Source organism: Equus quagga, chromosome 21, assembly GCF_021613505.1.
Source record: "Equus quagga isolate Etosha38 chromosome 21, UCLA_HA_Equagga_1.0, whole genome shotgun sequence".
NCBI lineage: Eukaryota > Metazoa > Chordata > Mammalia > Perissodactyla > Equidae > Equus > Equus quagga.
The window spans coordinates 29,886,935-29,902,227 of NC_060287.1; the positions used below are offsets into that span (position 1 = coordinate 29,886,935).

At 44.4% G+C, this 15,293-nt stretch overlaps 1 protein-coding gene across 1 annotated transcript in view; it reads left to right on the plus strand.

The window, feature by feature from the left end:
- ITSN1 (intersectin 1) overlaps positions 1 to 15,293 on the plus strand; it is a 203,270-nt gene that overhangs the window by 142,138 nt on the left and 45,839 nt on the right. Inside the window, exons 24-28 of the mRNA XM_046648063.1 lie at positions 2,253 to 2,419; positions 5,508 to 5,553; positions 7,899 to 8,020; positions 10,918 to 11,035; positions 12,741 to 12,932. Of these exons, the coding sequence (XP_046504019.1) occupies positions 2,253 to 2,419; positions 5,508 to 5,553; positions 7,899 to 8,020; positions 10,918 to 11,035; positions 12,741 to 12,932 (645 nt within the window). The remainder of the gene's footprint in view (positions 1 to 2,252; positions 2,420 to 5,507; positions 5,554 to 7,898; positions 8,021 to 10,917; positions 11,036 to 12,740; positions 12,933 to 15,293) is intronic.

Genomic DNA, 15,293 nt, shown 5'->3' on the forward strand with positions numbered 1-15,293 from the left:
CAGATGAACCGCACATATACTTAAAGTTGGGCAACAGAAGAGAGCTAAATTTTAATCTTAGTTGACATTTATTGCATCCATTTTGAAATGATTTAGGTATTGGAAATATCGGGGAAGATTGCTGGCATTCTGGAGGCGTGTGGAAGGACACTGGAGTTTGAAATTCCGAGAAGAGCTATTTTTATATGTTAATGAGCCACTTATTAATACTGCATTAAAAGTAATCAAATTTAAAATAAACCATAAGCCAGATTTAAACAGAGTGTCAGTTTGGGTAGCTCTTAAAATATCGGCTTGGGGATGGCTGGCACCCTGGGGTCAGTGTGCAATGAAGTGGGCCCAGGTGGTGAGGGGCCCCTGCGTCTCCATCCTCCTGTCTCCCAGCTGTCCTGAGTCCTGAGCAGCCTCGCAGAAGCCTGTGTGCACGGAAGGGCGAGTGCAGCCACAACCTTCCAGTCTCCTTGGTGTCCTCTGCTGCAGTGTCAAGTTCAGCCAGAGTTCATGCTCCTGAAGTTTCTTAAGCATTTTGAAAGTTACTCCAAAATTTGGATCCATTTTTAAGAAAGTGACTTTTAAGTGCAAGAATCGCTGGGAAAAGTATTGATTGCCAAGGATCCTATCTTCAGTGGCCAAACATGAACTAAGGAACAAGTCACAGAGCAAAATGAAAAGGGAAGGGTCAGAAGATTGAGAAATCAGAAAAAGGAATATGTTAAGGAAAAAAGAATGTCCTTATTAAAGCTGCCAAACTTTGAGTTCCTTGTGCGGGAAATCATTTTTCCAGTTTCACCCGTGGAGGTGTATGTTACCAGCGCTGGAGGGCTGAAGACAGAGAGCCTTCTGTTCTCCCTGCCACGTTCGGATGACCTTGTGTCTGCCGTGGGGTCCGACGCTCACCAGCACTCGCTGCTGGCCTCAGCCCGCAGGTCCCCACTGCTGAAGCTGAAGCCCTCGGAGAGCTCCTCCCACATTGTGGAGCTGCCCACATGAGCACAGCGTTAGGGGGTTTTGTTTTTTGTGTATTTCTTTTAGCTTTCAGTAGGCCCCTGCAGGGGCTCTTGTAATTGGCCACAGGATTCCTCCACGCGAAATTTCTGCCTATTAATTAACGTTAGGCTCTGCATCTGAGGACCATCATCTGAAGTTTTAGTGAGAAACATACATCATCCATCATAAAAATGAACTTTTTGAGTAATTGGTGATTTTTGTATTGCTTTTTAAAAAATATACAGAAGAGTAGGATAAAATGGAGAAAAAAATGGAAACAAGAAACGTATGTTCATCCTTCTATAAATCTCTAATCCTATACCTAATGTGAAGAATTTTGTGTCTAGTGGTCTTTCTGAGAGTGTGGCTTGGTTCTAAGCCTTAGGAAAATCAGCTACTTATAATTAAAAAGAAAGATTTCCTCTGGGATGTCCACACTTCACCTTCAACACAGTGAATAACATTAGTTCTTACCCTTTAAGACTAACTTCCATGAATAATAAAATGTAGGACGCTGTGGTTTGTCTTTCAACTTGATCAGAAAGCCTCGATTTTCTTCTGGAATTGAGTAGACACTACTTTTATCATCAGTCTGCTCCACCTGTTGATGCATTTAATTGACAAGTAGATGCCCATTTTGAGCTAAATAAGGTATATTTTTTATTTTGTGTTCTAACAGCTTCCTGCCGTCTGTGTCTATGGCACAAAAAGACATAAGTTTTCACTTGGGCACTTGAATAATGAAATATGTGTCTTACTTAATTTACATAAAGGATATACCATATCTAAAGATTTTCTAAAATTGTGACTTGAAATCCTCAACACTGAAAGATAGGTACTTGGTGTGCACACCAAGCGCCTGCATGCGAATGCCTCTCAGCCAGTGCTCAGCCCGACAGAGGCACTCAGTAAATGTTAGTTAAGGGTAAAGGTAAAATGTATTTTCATTTAAAAAGAAATCATGACGTTACGTCAAGATCACTCGTGGGTAGTCCTCACTGTTGGTAGACATACACTTGGTTTTTTGTTCCTGTGGCTGGGTCTTCACAGGAATTGTCTCCCTGTCTGCAGTTACTGAATTTTTACGTGCATTTGGGGAATTTGAGCCCAGGGGTCCTGCAACTCTGTATATTATCTGTGACTAGCCTTTCTCTTGAATGGATCTTATCCTAACTTCCTTATTCATAAACTTGCTTTTGCAAAGCTGTCTGGGATTTCTGTAAACAATCAAGCTCTCTCCGTATTTCAATATTTCTCCCCACCAGAATTTATTGCCATGTACACTTACGAGAGTTCTGAGCAAGGCGATTTAACCTTTCAGCAAGGGGATGTGATTTTGGTTACCAAGAAAGATGGTGACTGGTGGACAGGAACAGTGGGCGACAAGGCCGGAGTCTTCCCTTCTAACTATGTGAGGCTTAAAGATTCGGAGGTAAACCCACATTAACTGTTTCCTATCCCTTTCTGGGCAGTGATTCTCTGTGGGGAGTCACCATGTTTGACGGTGGAACACTTTGTTGGGTTTTGCTAAGTTCTGGAACGTGACAGCAAATACGGTGTGACCTGTAATATTTGAACTTGTCATTTGGTTCCATAGGCTAAGCCTTCGCTTCCCATATGCAGAAGAACTCCCGGGGCTAAGTGGAGGCTGTCTGTAGTGAGGCGGGTGTGTGTCAGCTGGGATAATGTTCAGCATTTATCTCTATTCCTGCGTGTAACTGCCTTAGGATTTGCAGTAAACTTTCTTCATTAGGTCTTCTTGGGCACTGACTTGGGGTACCTCAAGAAAGATACACAGCAAATATTTTGCCCATGTAAACAAAAGTAATTTGGTGATACTGGCCCCAGAATATTGGACAGTAGAGAGTTTGTGAAATTTATATTTTTCCCTACACAGTAGGAAGACACAAGACCTAAGAGATTGGTACACTTTGGGCTAGGCCTTAGTATCTCCAGGGTCTAAATTTATTTTAAATGCTGTTCTCCTTATAAACTGGCAATGGCTCCCATTGTTGTTAAATGGGGCTCTAAAAATTCAGTTGCATAACGGGTGGTGTTGAGATAGTGCGAGGTTAATGAAATGGTGAGGTGGGCCTACCAGAGTATAGGAGCCGATCTTGTAGTGGAAAATTCAGGTTGCTGGAGGATTTAGGGGTATAAATGTAGTCATTTAACAGATCCATCGCACATAAATGAACCAACAAGAATGGGCTCTTTTTAAAAAATTTTTAAAATTTTTTCTAAGCTTAGGCACCCAATTCACTTACTTTCGCTTTCTCAGGTGCCAGCAAGTGGACAAACCTGGCCCTCTCTCATTTGAATGCCGTAGGAGGGTGGGCCCCAGTATCGGTAGCTGCTTGGGGCACCAGGCCGGGCCTGGTGGCCGGCTGCAGTAGTCCTGCCATTGGCCGTCTCCTCTTCCCTGCAGTTCCCAGGCATAGTTTTATTTTGCCTGGGTTTACTTTTCCAGAAGTGTCATTATTGTTGTTTTTGTTTTCCCGTGCTGTGGTCGTGCGAGCAGCTTGCTGAAGCTCCCCTGGAGGGATTAGCTTAAGTCTGCTTACCCTGGGAGAATTTGGCAGAAGCCAGGTGGCAAGCACTTCTGCCTGGAAGACAGCGGTGAATTGTCCTCTGCAGACCTGGAGGGCCAGAATAAACTCTTCTCCAGGCCAGCCAGTTGGATCCAATGAGAATCACACAGATGGCATTTGCGGGAGGCGGGAAACACTTGATTTCTGCTACCATGCACAAAAACTCTAAAGTGACTCTGCCCTTTGGATCAGTTAAAACACAAAAGCCATTACTTGTATTGTACTTTAATAAATTATAGTTTTCTATAAAAAACTTAAGAAGTCAGCAAGTTAAATGTATATACCGTGATACTTTCTAAAGGTAAGCTGACTTGTAAGGTGACTTCTTAACCACAGTCTTAAAGTATTAGCCACGGAAGAACTAGCAGGGCTAAAGATCTTGGGCAAACATTTAGCTCCATTATATTTCATAATAATAGAAAAATCTAGAAAGTCAGCTCTTTCCTCCTACTTGGCCATAGAGTTAGAGTATAAGGAAAATATCCTGCCAAACGTAAAAACCAGACCTAGCCTCAGATAGCAGGATTGCCCTGTGGGCCTGGGAGAGGCTGTCCTGTCCTCGCTTCCCTTCTCTGGATGAGAGGGGCTGGGGCACGTAGCCTGGGTAGCTTTTTTCCTGCGTTCTTGAGGAGTGCCAGGACAGAAGCTGGCCTGCTGAGCGCGTCGTAGCTTATGTGCCGGCTGTGGCATTGAAGCCACTTGAACTCTATCATTGGATAGTGCCAGTTGCTTTGTTCTTTTTGTGGAATATAGGGGGAGTATTATAGCCTGTACTAGGAAAGAAACTGGGCATTTGGAATCTTGTTTCATTGGAATTCCTTTATTTTGATACACAGCCTATAAAAATAGCAAGGGAGATTGGTATGGTATAACTTTGTTAATACAGAAAGCATACATCAGTAAAAATTTTAACTCAATCTTCCCTGTTAAAAGGTTATTAAATTTCAATAACCAAATTAAAGGGACTATGATAAGTTGTGTTCCTGGTAGATAAATTATATATTTTTATTCCTGCAGTAACATCATTTAGTTTATTAAGCCTTTTGTTATGTTTTAATTGGAATACTTAATTTACTGAAAGATAGGAACTCAGGGGTGAATATTAATTCAGGAGAAAGCCCTTTGTAACCACGGATTACGGTCTGGCCCCTGTCCTGACTGAAGGTCTCTGTTGGCTTACTCAGCTCGTTTAAAATTCCGTGAGTGTCCGTGAAGGAATTCAACCCCAGAGCACTTTGGAACACTTACTAGTTGGAAAAAAGTATGGTCTGCTTCTCTGGATGGTGCACGCAGTGTTGGTAGAGCAGCGTTGAAACAGTGCAGGATTGGGGTGGAATGGGTGCACAGGAGAGCGGCTACCTCTTTGAATAAAGAGGCAAAGGGGCTGGGAAAGGATGTTTGAATTGCCACTGTACTGTTTAGGTTCTTTTAAAAAAAGAAAGCTCTAAAGCAAATGTAAAATATTAATATTTTCATGTATTCAATCTTGGTATTGGGCTCATGGGTGTCTGTTAGAGTCTCTGTACTTTTTATGTGTGAAATATTTAATAATTAACCTTTTGAACATAAAATATGAGGTTGGTGTTTAGGACTAGACTAGTGGTCTTCCTAGTGTGGCCCCCCTGTTTGATTCAACCCAGAGACACGACATGCCTGTGCCACACCTGAGCCCCCTGGGTCCAACAGCACCATGTACTTGGCTAATTTTTCTCCAAAGAGAGTAAAAGCTGCATGCTTTAAAGTACTTACTTTGTCACGTGTTTTCCTGGTGTCCGTCCTAATGTCAGGAGATCAGTGCTACTGTGTTTCCCCAGAATGAAAAGGGGGCTTCAGGGGCTCAAGCGGGTTTGTGTCATCATTAATCGTTTTTTTAAGTTGCATGACCAAAACTCTTCAGTATGCAAATGAGACCTTCTGCTCTGTTTTAAGGGCTCTGGAACTGCTGGGAAAACAGGGAGTTTAGGAAAAAAACCTGGTAAGTTACAAACCCTGATGCTTATTTTTCCATGTTTTGAATGTAATTGATAGTTGCTCCCAATCTTTATTAGGGCCAGAAGCCTACAAGAAAAGGCAAAAGAGTCTTCCCTAAGAATGGTTGGCGTAGATCCTTTCCTTGGAATCCATTAATAGTGTATACATGGTATAAACTATGGCTGTTGCTTCACACAGGGGGAATAGGAGCGTTACCAGACAGAATGTCCTCTTGGGTCCTGAAGAAATAATTCAAGCAAGATGGTGGGACGTGTAGTGCACGGAGCTGTAGGATTTGGGGTCACTCTGCTTACCCATCTTCTTGTTGGGCTCAGGAAGCCCTTTTGCCTTTCCTGACAGCACATTCAGTCCCAGAACATAAACAGTGGAGGAGATGAGAGGAGCAACAAATATCAGAGTGTAGGTCCTATTAATTTAGAAGCCATTGGGTGGTTTTCCTCAGGTACACATTGAAGGTACAAAATTATAGTCATCCCTCTGAATTCAAAGTGTTTTTGTTCATCTAAACAAAATCGCATGTTCTAGAAATAGAAGCATGAGAAAGAAGAAGCAGACGTGAAATAATATGGTTGGTATGGCATGACTTCCTCATCTAGGTCATTTGAGCTTTTCTGTTGTCGCATCCTTAGGAAATTAGAGGTCGGAAAGAGTCAGCGCTATGCTGAGTGAGGGCTTTGTATCTGTGTCTCGTGCTCAGCTCCGGAGGGCCTTACCTGGCCGGGAAAAGTGGGCTCTCAGGTTGTTAGTCAAGACTAACATAGGATGTTATATCATATATATAGGATGTTATATCCTAACTATCATAGGATGTTAGTCAGACTCAGATATTGGACCCCTCGGTCAAACCTCTGTTTGAACTGTGAGTATTCTGCGTTTTAAATTGTCATTCCAAAGGGTCCAGACGGGCTGAACTTTGCACTGAAGCCAGTGAGCTGCTCAGAAACACAAAAGACAGAAAAGAATGTCAGGGCAGGTTGCTGGCTATGCCTGCCAGGTCCTTGGAGGAGCAGGGACATCTGAGGCCAAATAGGACACTAATTTGGACTTTCTCCAAACCGAGTACTCTTAGGATCTAGAGCTGGTCCTTGGCGTGTTAGGGAGGAATAGGACGCAGCTACAGATTTCCCAACTAGAGCGCTCAGTGGTGCCCCGGTGTATGTAATCGGGCTCTTTCTTGCTTCGCCTGAGCTCTCGGAAGCATCTGGCAGGGCCAGGCCTGCACCATGACGGCCTAGAGCTCCTAGTAAGGTGGCTGGCCGCTGACTACAGAACAGGGACTACGGGGTTGCTAATGCGCCTCTTAGAGTGGCAGGAAATATTGTCAGAGGCTGGGGCCTTTTTACCTCTTTTCTTCCTTTCTGTCTTTCTTCACCTCACTCCTTCTTTCCTCCTTTCAAGAACGATTATGATGGGGAGAGAGCGTCGAGGAATAGAACAGTTAGCGCTGTGTTGCTTCTGGAAGTTCAGAAAGCAGTCGCTGCGGACACGCCAGCGTTTCTTTTCCTACTCGACCTCCTGTGCCAGTAGAAGTGTACTTTACAGAGCCTGGTCTGTGGTAGTGCTGGAATTTTTCCCACGAGATTTTTAACATTCAGGAAAAGTACAGAACTCTTTACATTTTTTCCTGTGCTGAACTGTTGTTTTTCTATAAAATTCCCATCTCAACTCCAGGTTCCTCCTTTAACTTGAAATAAAAAGAAGTAACTTGCACTGACATGAGTCCTCCCTGATACTTAGGGATCACCCTCAAAATGTGAGCCGCAGGGAAAGTGGTCTTTGGATGGGGGCGAGAGTCTAAATGCACAACAGTCGAATCAGCTAGTGCCATGCTCCCGACGGTTTCTGAAGAAAACAGAATTTCTCTTTTACTGTACTTGGCAGGTGGAAAAGCTTCCCTTGAGGTCCTTTCTTCACTAACCGTCCTCCAGTGTACTGTGTGCTAAGCACTGTGTGGGGGCAGTGGGTGGGGTGGAGGCGAATGAGGCCCAGCTGTCGGCCTCAGGGTGTTCACGGGAATTGTGGGAGGGGCCGGGACAGAAGGTGTGGGAATTGGGCGGCGGGGGTTCAGGGTGGGAAGTTGGTGCATTCTGAGAGATGATGATGGAGTCCTGGAGCAGGCTGGGCAGAACCAAAAGATCACTGAAGCCCTCGAACGCTGCATTTGCATTGTAGGTCATGGACCCGGGGATAATTGAGCCTTTAGAGAACCAGCCCAGTACATGGGCTTTGACAATGGTCGTCTGTGAGCCTGGGGGGTGGCTGTGTCTCCCTAGACTTTCCTTCTCCTGACTGTAACAGTGCACCACGATGTTTGGTCTTGTCTTTCAGAGATCGCCCAGGTTATTGCCTCCTACACTGCCACCGGTCCCGAGCAGCTTACCCTGGCCCCTGGTCAGCTGATTTTGATCCGAAAAAAGAACCCAGGTGGATGGTGGGAAGGAGAGCTGCAAGTTAGTGTCTTTTCCGTTTGTTTAAAATTCTCTGTCCAAATTTGAATATGCAGAATCTCAAATTTCATTGCAAAGTACAAATAACCCCACACTGCCTAAAACCTGTGTTTGGAGAGTGAGAGATATCACGTTATCTGAATCTCTTGGTGGTGTAAGCTTCAGCCAGCCCGCAGCAGAGTTGGAGAGCTAAGGATTCTTCCGCAGATTTGTCCAAATCTGTTTGGTTCCGGAGTTCAGAGAGTGAGCGTTGGGATAGTGAGAATTCATGATGACGGACGACACCTGTGTCGAGTCTCCTTCGGTGTTGTGGTCTTAGAGAAGTGGACCTTTCCATCAGTGGCATTATAAGGTGTGATGTACCATAAATGTCTCACAACATTTTCAGCTCCTGCGCGTGTGCATGTGCGTGTGTGCGCCCTCAGGTCACCGTTGTGTCGAGGCGGACCTTGGTCAGGCAGGGGAAGATGTATATTGAGGTGAGCCTAGGAAAAGGGAATGGTACCTTTCTGTGCATATAGGGCGGCTAATTAAAAAAATAGGGCCGAAAGAGTGAAGAGTGAGCTGGTGGACTAAAGAAATGTGTCGTGGCCAGAATGGAAGGCACAGCCTGGAGTGTAGCCAAAGATAAAACTTCCCCTGAGGGGTTCGCTGCTGGGCAGCCATGAAACACTGTCCAGCAGGGCTGACCAGATACAGTTTACTGGCGCAGGAATTGACCTTCGGAGTCCCAGGATCCACTCTTTTTAATGTGTCTGCTCCTTCGCTGGGTGAGGAGAAGCCTTCTTCAGAGCAGTGGGTTGCATTCCCTGTGTAGAGTCGTGCTGTTGTCCCCTGATTGGCCTTCTGAGCCACACATCCCTCTCCTGTTCTAAAGACTTGAGTGACCCCTCCCTTCCTCCTCAGCCTGCTGGCGAAGGTTTCCCTCGGGTGCCCCCCTTCCCTCTTCAGCCATGCATCTTAGCAGTCTGACCACTCATTGGTGACTTCTCCACTCCAGCCTCGTTTGGTGATCTGCTCTCTTGAAAGCAGTCAACACCGCAGCCTCTCATGCCTCACTCCCTTTGCTCATCACGTCTCCCCAAGTGGTGGTCCTGCCTCTGCCCCGTTCCTCAAGAGCTGGCCAAATCCCACTTCTTCTGGAAGCTTTCTGTGACCATCCCACCAGAAGTGACATCTCCTTCCCCTGAACTATGGTGGCCACGATGCCTGCACCACTCTGGGTATTTAATATTGATGCTAATGTGATTACTTAGCTTTCCATGCATATTTCTTATTTCTGCATGTAGGTTATCAACTCCTTGAAGGCACCAACCAGGGTTTTTCATCCTCACACTCCTAGTACCTTGCTCAAAAAAGAGTTTTGAATGGTTCTTGCAATCCACAATGGAGTGGGTGAATTGCCATACCCGGAGGGCTGCTGGTGCTTGAGCCAGAGTTTCTCTCGTGGTGGGATACACAAATGAAGAAACTGCCCATGAGCTCTGTTTTCCACCCTTGTGAAACTGCAGGGGTGCGGAGAATAGTGGAGTCATGTGAGCTGTATGGCAGTAAACTAGATAGACATGCATGTGGGGACTTGTAAATGAGTGGCTTCCATCATCAGCGGATTCACTGCAAAAATAAGAGTGTCAGTCCTTGAGCCAAGGGCATGAAGTCTGTCGGACCACAGGGAAAGTGAAATTTGATCTGCATTCTAAAAGTAACCCAGAAGTATTCCTCTTGATAAATTGGCAGGTGGGAAGGCAGAGGAAAAATGGCCAAAGTTTCCTTTTCTCTTAATTTTATTTCCTTATTTTTGGAATAGGTAATATATTCACATGGTTTAAAATTCAAAAGTTACAAAAGAGGATTCAAATTTCTTCCTCCCACCCCGTCCCCAAGGGGAAACTGTTTTTATGAGCCTTGCTTCTAGAGATATTGCGTGTGTGTGAACACGTGTGCACGCACGTGCACATGTGTAGCTTGTTTTGAGTCCTCTGGTCCTGCTGGTATGCACAAGGGTCGTTGTGACTTCTCACGATCGCTGCCTAGTCTTTGCCACCTCATACACGTGTGTCCTGACTGTAAGGCTTGGCTCACCAGCTTTCTAAGTTCCTCCGTGTCCTATCCCTTTCCAGCAACACCCGTATGTGAACGCTCCATAAATGGATCTTGTGTTGAACTAGATTCAAGTGAAGGAGAAAGGAATGGCAGTGAAGAGTGTGGCTGTGGCCATCACGTAGGCCTGGTGGCCTTTGAAAACAGTGCCACGTCTAGGCTCCCTGTGTTCTATACCTGTTGCGTGTACATTGCCTTGTGTCTACGGTTGTCTGTTATGCACAGAGAAAGCGCAGACCGGGGTGTGAATCTTGGCTTGTCATTAACTCGCCTGTAACCTTGGGACTGTCACTTTTCTGAGCCTCACTTTCTTTCTCTGGGAAATGGAAATAGTGACAGTAGTGTTCGTCTGGAGTTGTGCAGATCAGGTGCTTAGTATCGGCCTGGCTCATAAAAAGCACCAATTAGTGTTGACTGCTGTTATTATTATTATTCCTAAAATCCATATATAATGTTGGCATTAACCATAATCTCTGCATTGCTTGATATTAACAGCTGAGAGCTAACGTCACACGTGCAGAGTTTTCTATCCTATATGCACTGCATTCTACTCTGAATTGTGACCCATACCTCCAGCCCATGCAAAGACGTTTCAGGCCTCGCTCACCAACGACTACCACAATTTGAATTTTAGCTACAGTCTTGTCATTTTGTAATGTAGGAATCCACTGATTTCACTGTGAATGCCACTTGTTTTTCAGTTAGGTGTAAACTTTGTGTAAGCGCTCTGTTACAAAGCAGACTGTATCATGAAAGAACACAAACGTTTTAAACATTCTGACGTAATTTTTTCTTATTAGGCACGTGGGAAAAAGCGCCAGATAGGCTGGTTCCCTGCTAATTATGTAAAACTGTTAAGCCCTGGGACAAGCAAAATCACTCCAACAGAGCCACATAAGCCGACGGCGTTCCCCGCAGGTAAGCAGTTTGCAGTCTCTGCGTGGAAAATGGTCTGCGTGCCGTGTGGATCTTTCCACTCAGCGTTCTCATGAAGTATCTGAGATTGCCTTTCGCATCTGCTGTAAGCACTGCTTGTACTTGGTGGGGCTGATGCCCAGCTAATGTGATATGGAATATGTCTTTCAAAAGGACCAAATATCTCGGCAGCCTTGCCGCGCTGGGCACAACAGAGCCCTTGTTGGGACTCTCTTCGTAAAGGAGTCATGAATGCCGTGGCCTTAAAGCTAGATTTTTCTCTTGATTTCTTTCCAGCTGTTTAAATGGGGATTTGGGCCAGGGGGTGAGGGGACAAAAAGGGACTCCTAAAAATAAATGGCTGGGGTCTAACTAGGTCAGGAGATTGAGCTGGAGGCCACGGGGGTCTGTTGGTTATAATGTGCTGCTCACTGAAGACTAAAATAACTCCCCTGTGACATTTCCTGCGAACAGAGGGGCTTCGCTTAACGGGCAGGATGTTGCACGCACCCTCCTAAAGGACAGAAAAAGCACAGAGGGCCCTGCAGCTGAGCTGGTTGGCTATTTTCTGATTAAAGAGACCAAATTAGATGCTTCAGGAGTCTTTGAGATGGGTAGGGTTAAAGGAGCAGAGTGTTTTCTTTAGGTCTTTAAGCCACCAATTCTTGGGTGGCATTTGTGGAAAATGCAGAATTTTCATTCCAGTACCTTGTTGTTAAATGTCTGTGCTATACGTCCCCAGTGAAATAAGATTAAAACTTGGCAGCCTTTGCGAGAAATGAAAGGATTGGCAAACTTTGTGACTTGATTCCCGACCTCAGCTGGGCCTCTTTGCTTGAGCCGTGGCCTCATGTGGGCAGAGGGGTGTGGTGCCAGCTAGGTCTCCTCTCTTATGAGGAGGCCTGGAAGTGTCCCCTTCATCAGGTTGGTTGAAACCTACAGAAATAATTTGCTGAAGTGATTGAATTACCTGGAGAATTTGAAAAACCTAAACCTTTATATAGGGTGGTTAGGAAAGATTAATTAGGGGTACATCCTAACTATGCAGACTTGTATGAAGTATAGAAATGCCATGAAATGAAAACAGTTTAACCTCCTATAGATTTGAGGGAAAAATGAAAAAAGAAAAATTGAACTGGAAAATTCTGAATTTTGGAAATTGGAAAAAATTGAATCTGGAAATTTCTTTCTTTGAGATAAAACCTTGAGATGCAAAGATACAGCAGAATAAAAAAACTGATTTTAATTTTCACTAAGATTTGGAGTTTTCAGAGGTTAGGTGGTAATTACCCTTCCCCCTTAAAAAAAAAACAAGAACTGTAGTAACATCCCCATGATACACAGCTGTCCTGTGCAGTTGGGCCAGTCTTCCAGAGTCAGCATTTCATAGGAGTTCCCCTGCACTCAGATGGAAGTGATTCCATGGAAGCATTCAATTAGCATTGTAAATTTTCTGCTGACAAGTAAACATGAAAAAGAGGAAGACATTATGAAAACCAAAGACTTAGTGTGGAATTTTTCCTGTCGTCTTGGTTTTTAATCTTTCATCTTTCTCTGTTGCCCACACTACACAAAACCCATCAGAGCACCTCTGCTTCATTTGATCCTCTTCGGAAAGGACAAACATAATACATGAGAATAGCTAATGCCCCCCCGTTGCCCGGGCTGTGCCCACGTGCGGCTGCTCACCCGACCCTGTCTCCCGCAGTGTGCCAGGTGATCGGGATGTACGATTACACCGCCCAGAACGATGACGAGCTGGCCTTCAACAAGGGCCAGATCATCAACGTCCTCAACAAGGAGGACCCCGACTGGTGGAAAGGAGAAGTCAACGGACAAGTGGGGCTCTTCCCATCCAATTATGTGAAGCTGACCACAGACATGGACCCAAGCCAGCAATGTAAGTGCCCTGGTGGCTCCGTTGCCTCTCCTCTCTGGTATCTCCCGGTCAACATGCAGCATTGCTCTGATTCTGCCGAGCTTCGTTTGCAGAACTTAAAGCTATAGACCATTGCTGCGTTTGCAACAGTCTCTTTGAAGACCTTCTGTAATGGAAGACTTTATCTCGTGGGGTTGTTTTTTTGTTTTTGGTTTTTTTTTTCATTCCTTGTGTAGCATGACCCCTCCCTCCCCTCCCCCTTTCTCCTTTTCTTTTTTTTTAATCATTTTGGCACCATGCTGTTTACATGCCTGACTCATTTTCCTAGCTTGAATTTTGCTCATTGTTTTGTTTTGCTTATGTGTTGTTTTCCTCCTTTTTCTAGGAATCATATGTTGTCCATCCCCCCCTCAGGCTTGAAAGTCCTCAAAGAGACCCACTATCCCATATCACTGCCCAGAGGGATGATGGGAGATGCAGCCTTGATCATGTGACTTCCAGCATGATCACCTACTGCCTTCTGAGTAGAAGAACTCACTGCAGAGCAGTTTACCTCATTGACCTTAGTTGCATGTGATGGCAATGTCGAGTTATGACTTACAGAGATAGAAGCAAAAATTACAAAAATACACAGGGTAGTGGGTCCTTTTGTGGCTTTCCTAGTGACTCAAATTGACTTCCCCCCACCTTTGCACAGGTGCTTTCAATAGTTTTAAAATTATTTTTAAATATATATTTTAGCCTTTTAATAAAAAAAATTACTTCTTTGCTATTTTTGGTTTTGCAAAAAGACCCACTATCAAGGAATGCTGCATGTGCTATTAAAAAATGTTCCAAATGTCCATAAATCTGAGACTTGATGTATTTTTTCATTTTGTCCAGTGTTACCAACTGAATTGTGTAGTTTGGGTTTCTCCCTACTATAGAAGTACAGAGGCGTTCGGTATATCTGTTTTAAAGATGTGTAGAATGAGCCCGATTAAAGAGAAGGTGTTTTGTGCTTGTGTGTGTATCAGATGTACCTTGTTGAGCATGTAATAACACATCCTGTACATAAGAAATTCGTTCTCTCCATGGCAAAAGCTCTACCCTTGTATGATGCTCTAATCATATTGCATTAATTTTATTTTGCACAGTGACCTTGTAGCCACATGAGAAAGCCCCTGTGTTTTCGCTTGGTCTCAGATTTATCTAGTTGAGTTGGTGTTTTCTGTTCTGGGTTTTTAATTTCGCGTGTTCTCATGCCACAAATCCCTAGACGACACCACTGAGATTGTTCTAATCAACAATCTCTGACATCTCTTAGTCTCTGTGACGTGAAGACCTATTCCAGTGACTTTTCATGGAATGACGTATTTTGAACAAGTTAATTTTCTTGACAAGAAAGAATGTATAGAAGTCTCCCTGCAATTAATTTCCGATGTTTACATTTTTTAACTAGACTGTGGAATTTCTACAGATTAATATGAAATGGAGCTCGTGGTCCGTTTACGTGTTAGATGTGTTGTAGCTGAAGCCATGTTTGTCTTTTAAACACTAGTTGGAAGCTCTCAATAAAAATGCCCGTTGCCGACAGCACAGAAGAAAGGGTGAGGGAAGCCTCGAGCACAACCCACCAGTCCTACTAATGACTTTTAACCCGTAGTTACCTTCTGTGTGGACGTCTCTCCCCGCGGAGACTGTGCTGGCGGTTGTGTCGAGGGCCTTCTCCACTCACATGGCGCAGAGAACGAGGACCGCTCCTCCTCGTTCACTTGCGCTTCAGTATTTTCATGGATATGAATGTAAAATATATAAATATATAAACCTGCGCTTTAACAACTGTAATACAACCTTTTGAATTAGTTCCGTGTATAGATAATTAAATTCTTCATATAAAAGTTAGACGGAAATGTCTCTGTGTTCTTGATGTTGGAACCTGGCAGTGGCGATGGGGAGGTGAACAGACGAGATGTCTGCAGGTGGGCTGCTGCCCCCGTGTCCATGGTGACGTGTGTTCTTTGAAATACAGACATCATGAGATCCTCACTGAGTCTTCTTTGAATGGCCCTCCCTCTTACCTTGTTCCCCACCCCTCCCTGATCAACATGAAAACAGTTGCCCCTTATAATACTGGTTTTGAAGAATAGAACTGCCACCCAGCTCAGTGGTTAACTATCTCACTGGGCCTTTGGAGTATGTTATTGATACATTAACAGGTGTGTGACTTGACTTGGGGTACAAAACATTTGTCTGAAAGATGTATCATAATAAGCGTCTGTTGAACATCCAAAAAATATGTGGGTAAAGGTGGAAACTTTCACATCTTCCATACTGTTGTTCACCATCCGTTTCTGCCTTGCACACTCCAGGCTCGTTGCCTTTGCAGAAATAAACCAGTGT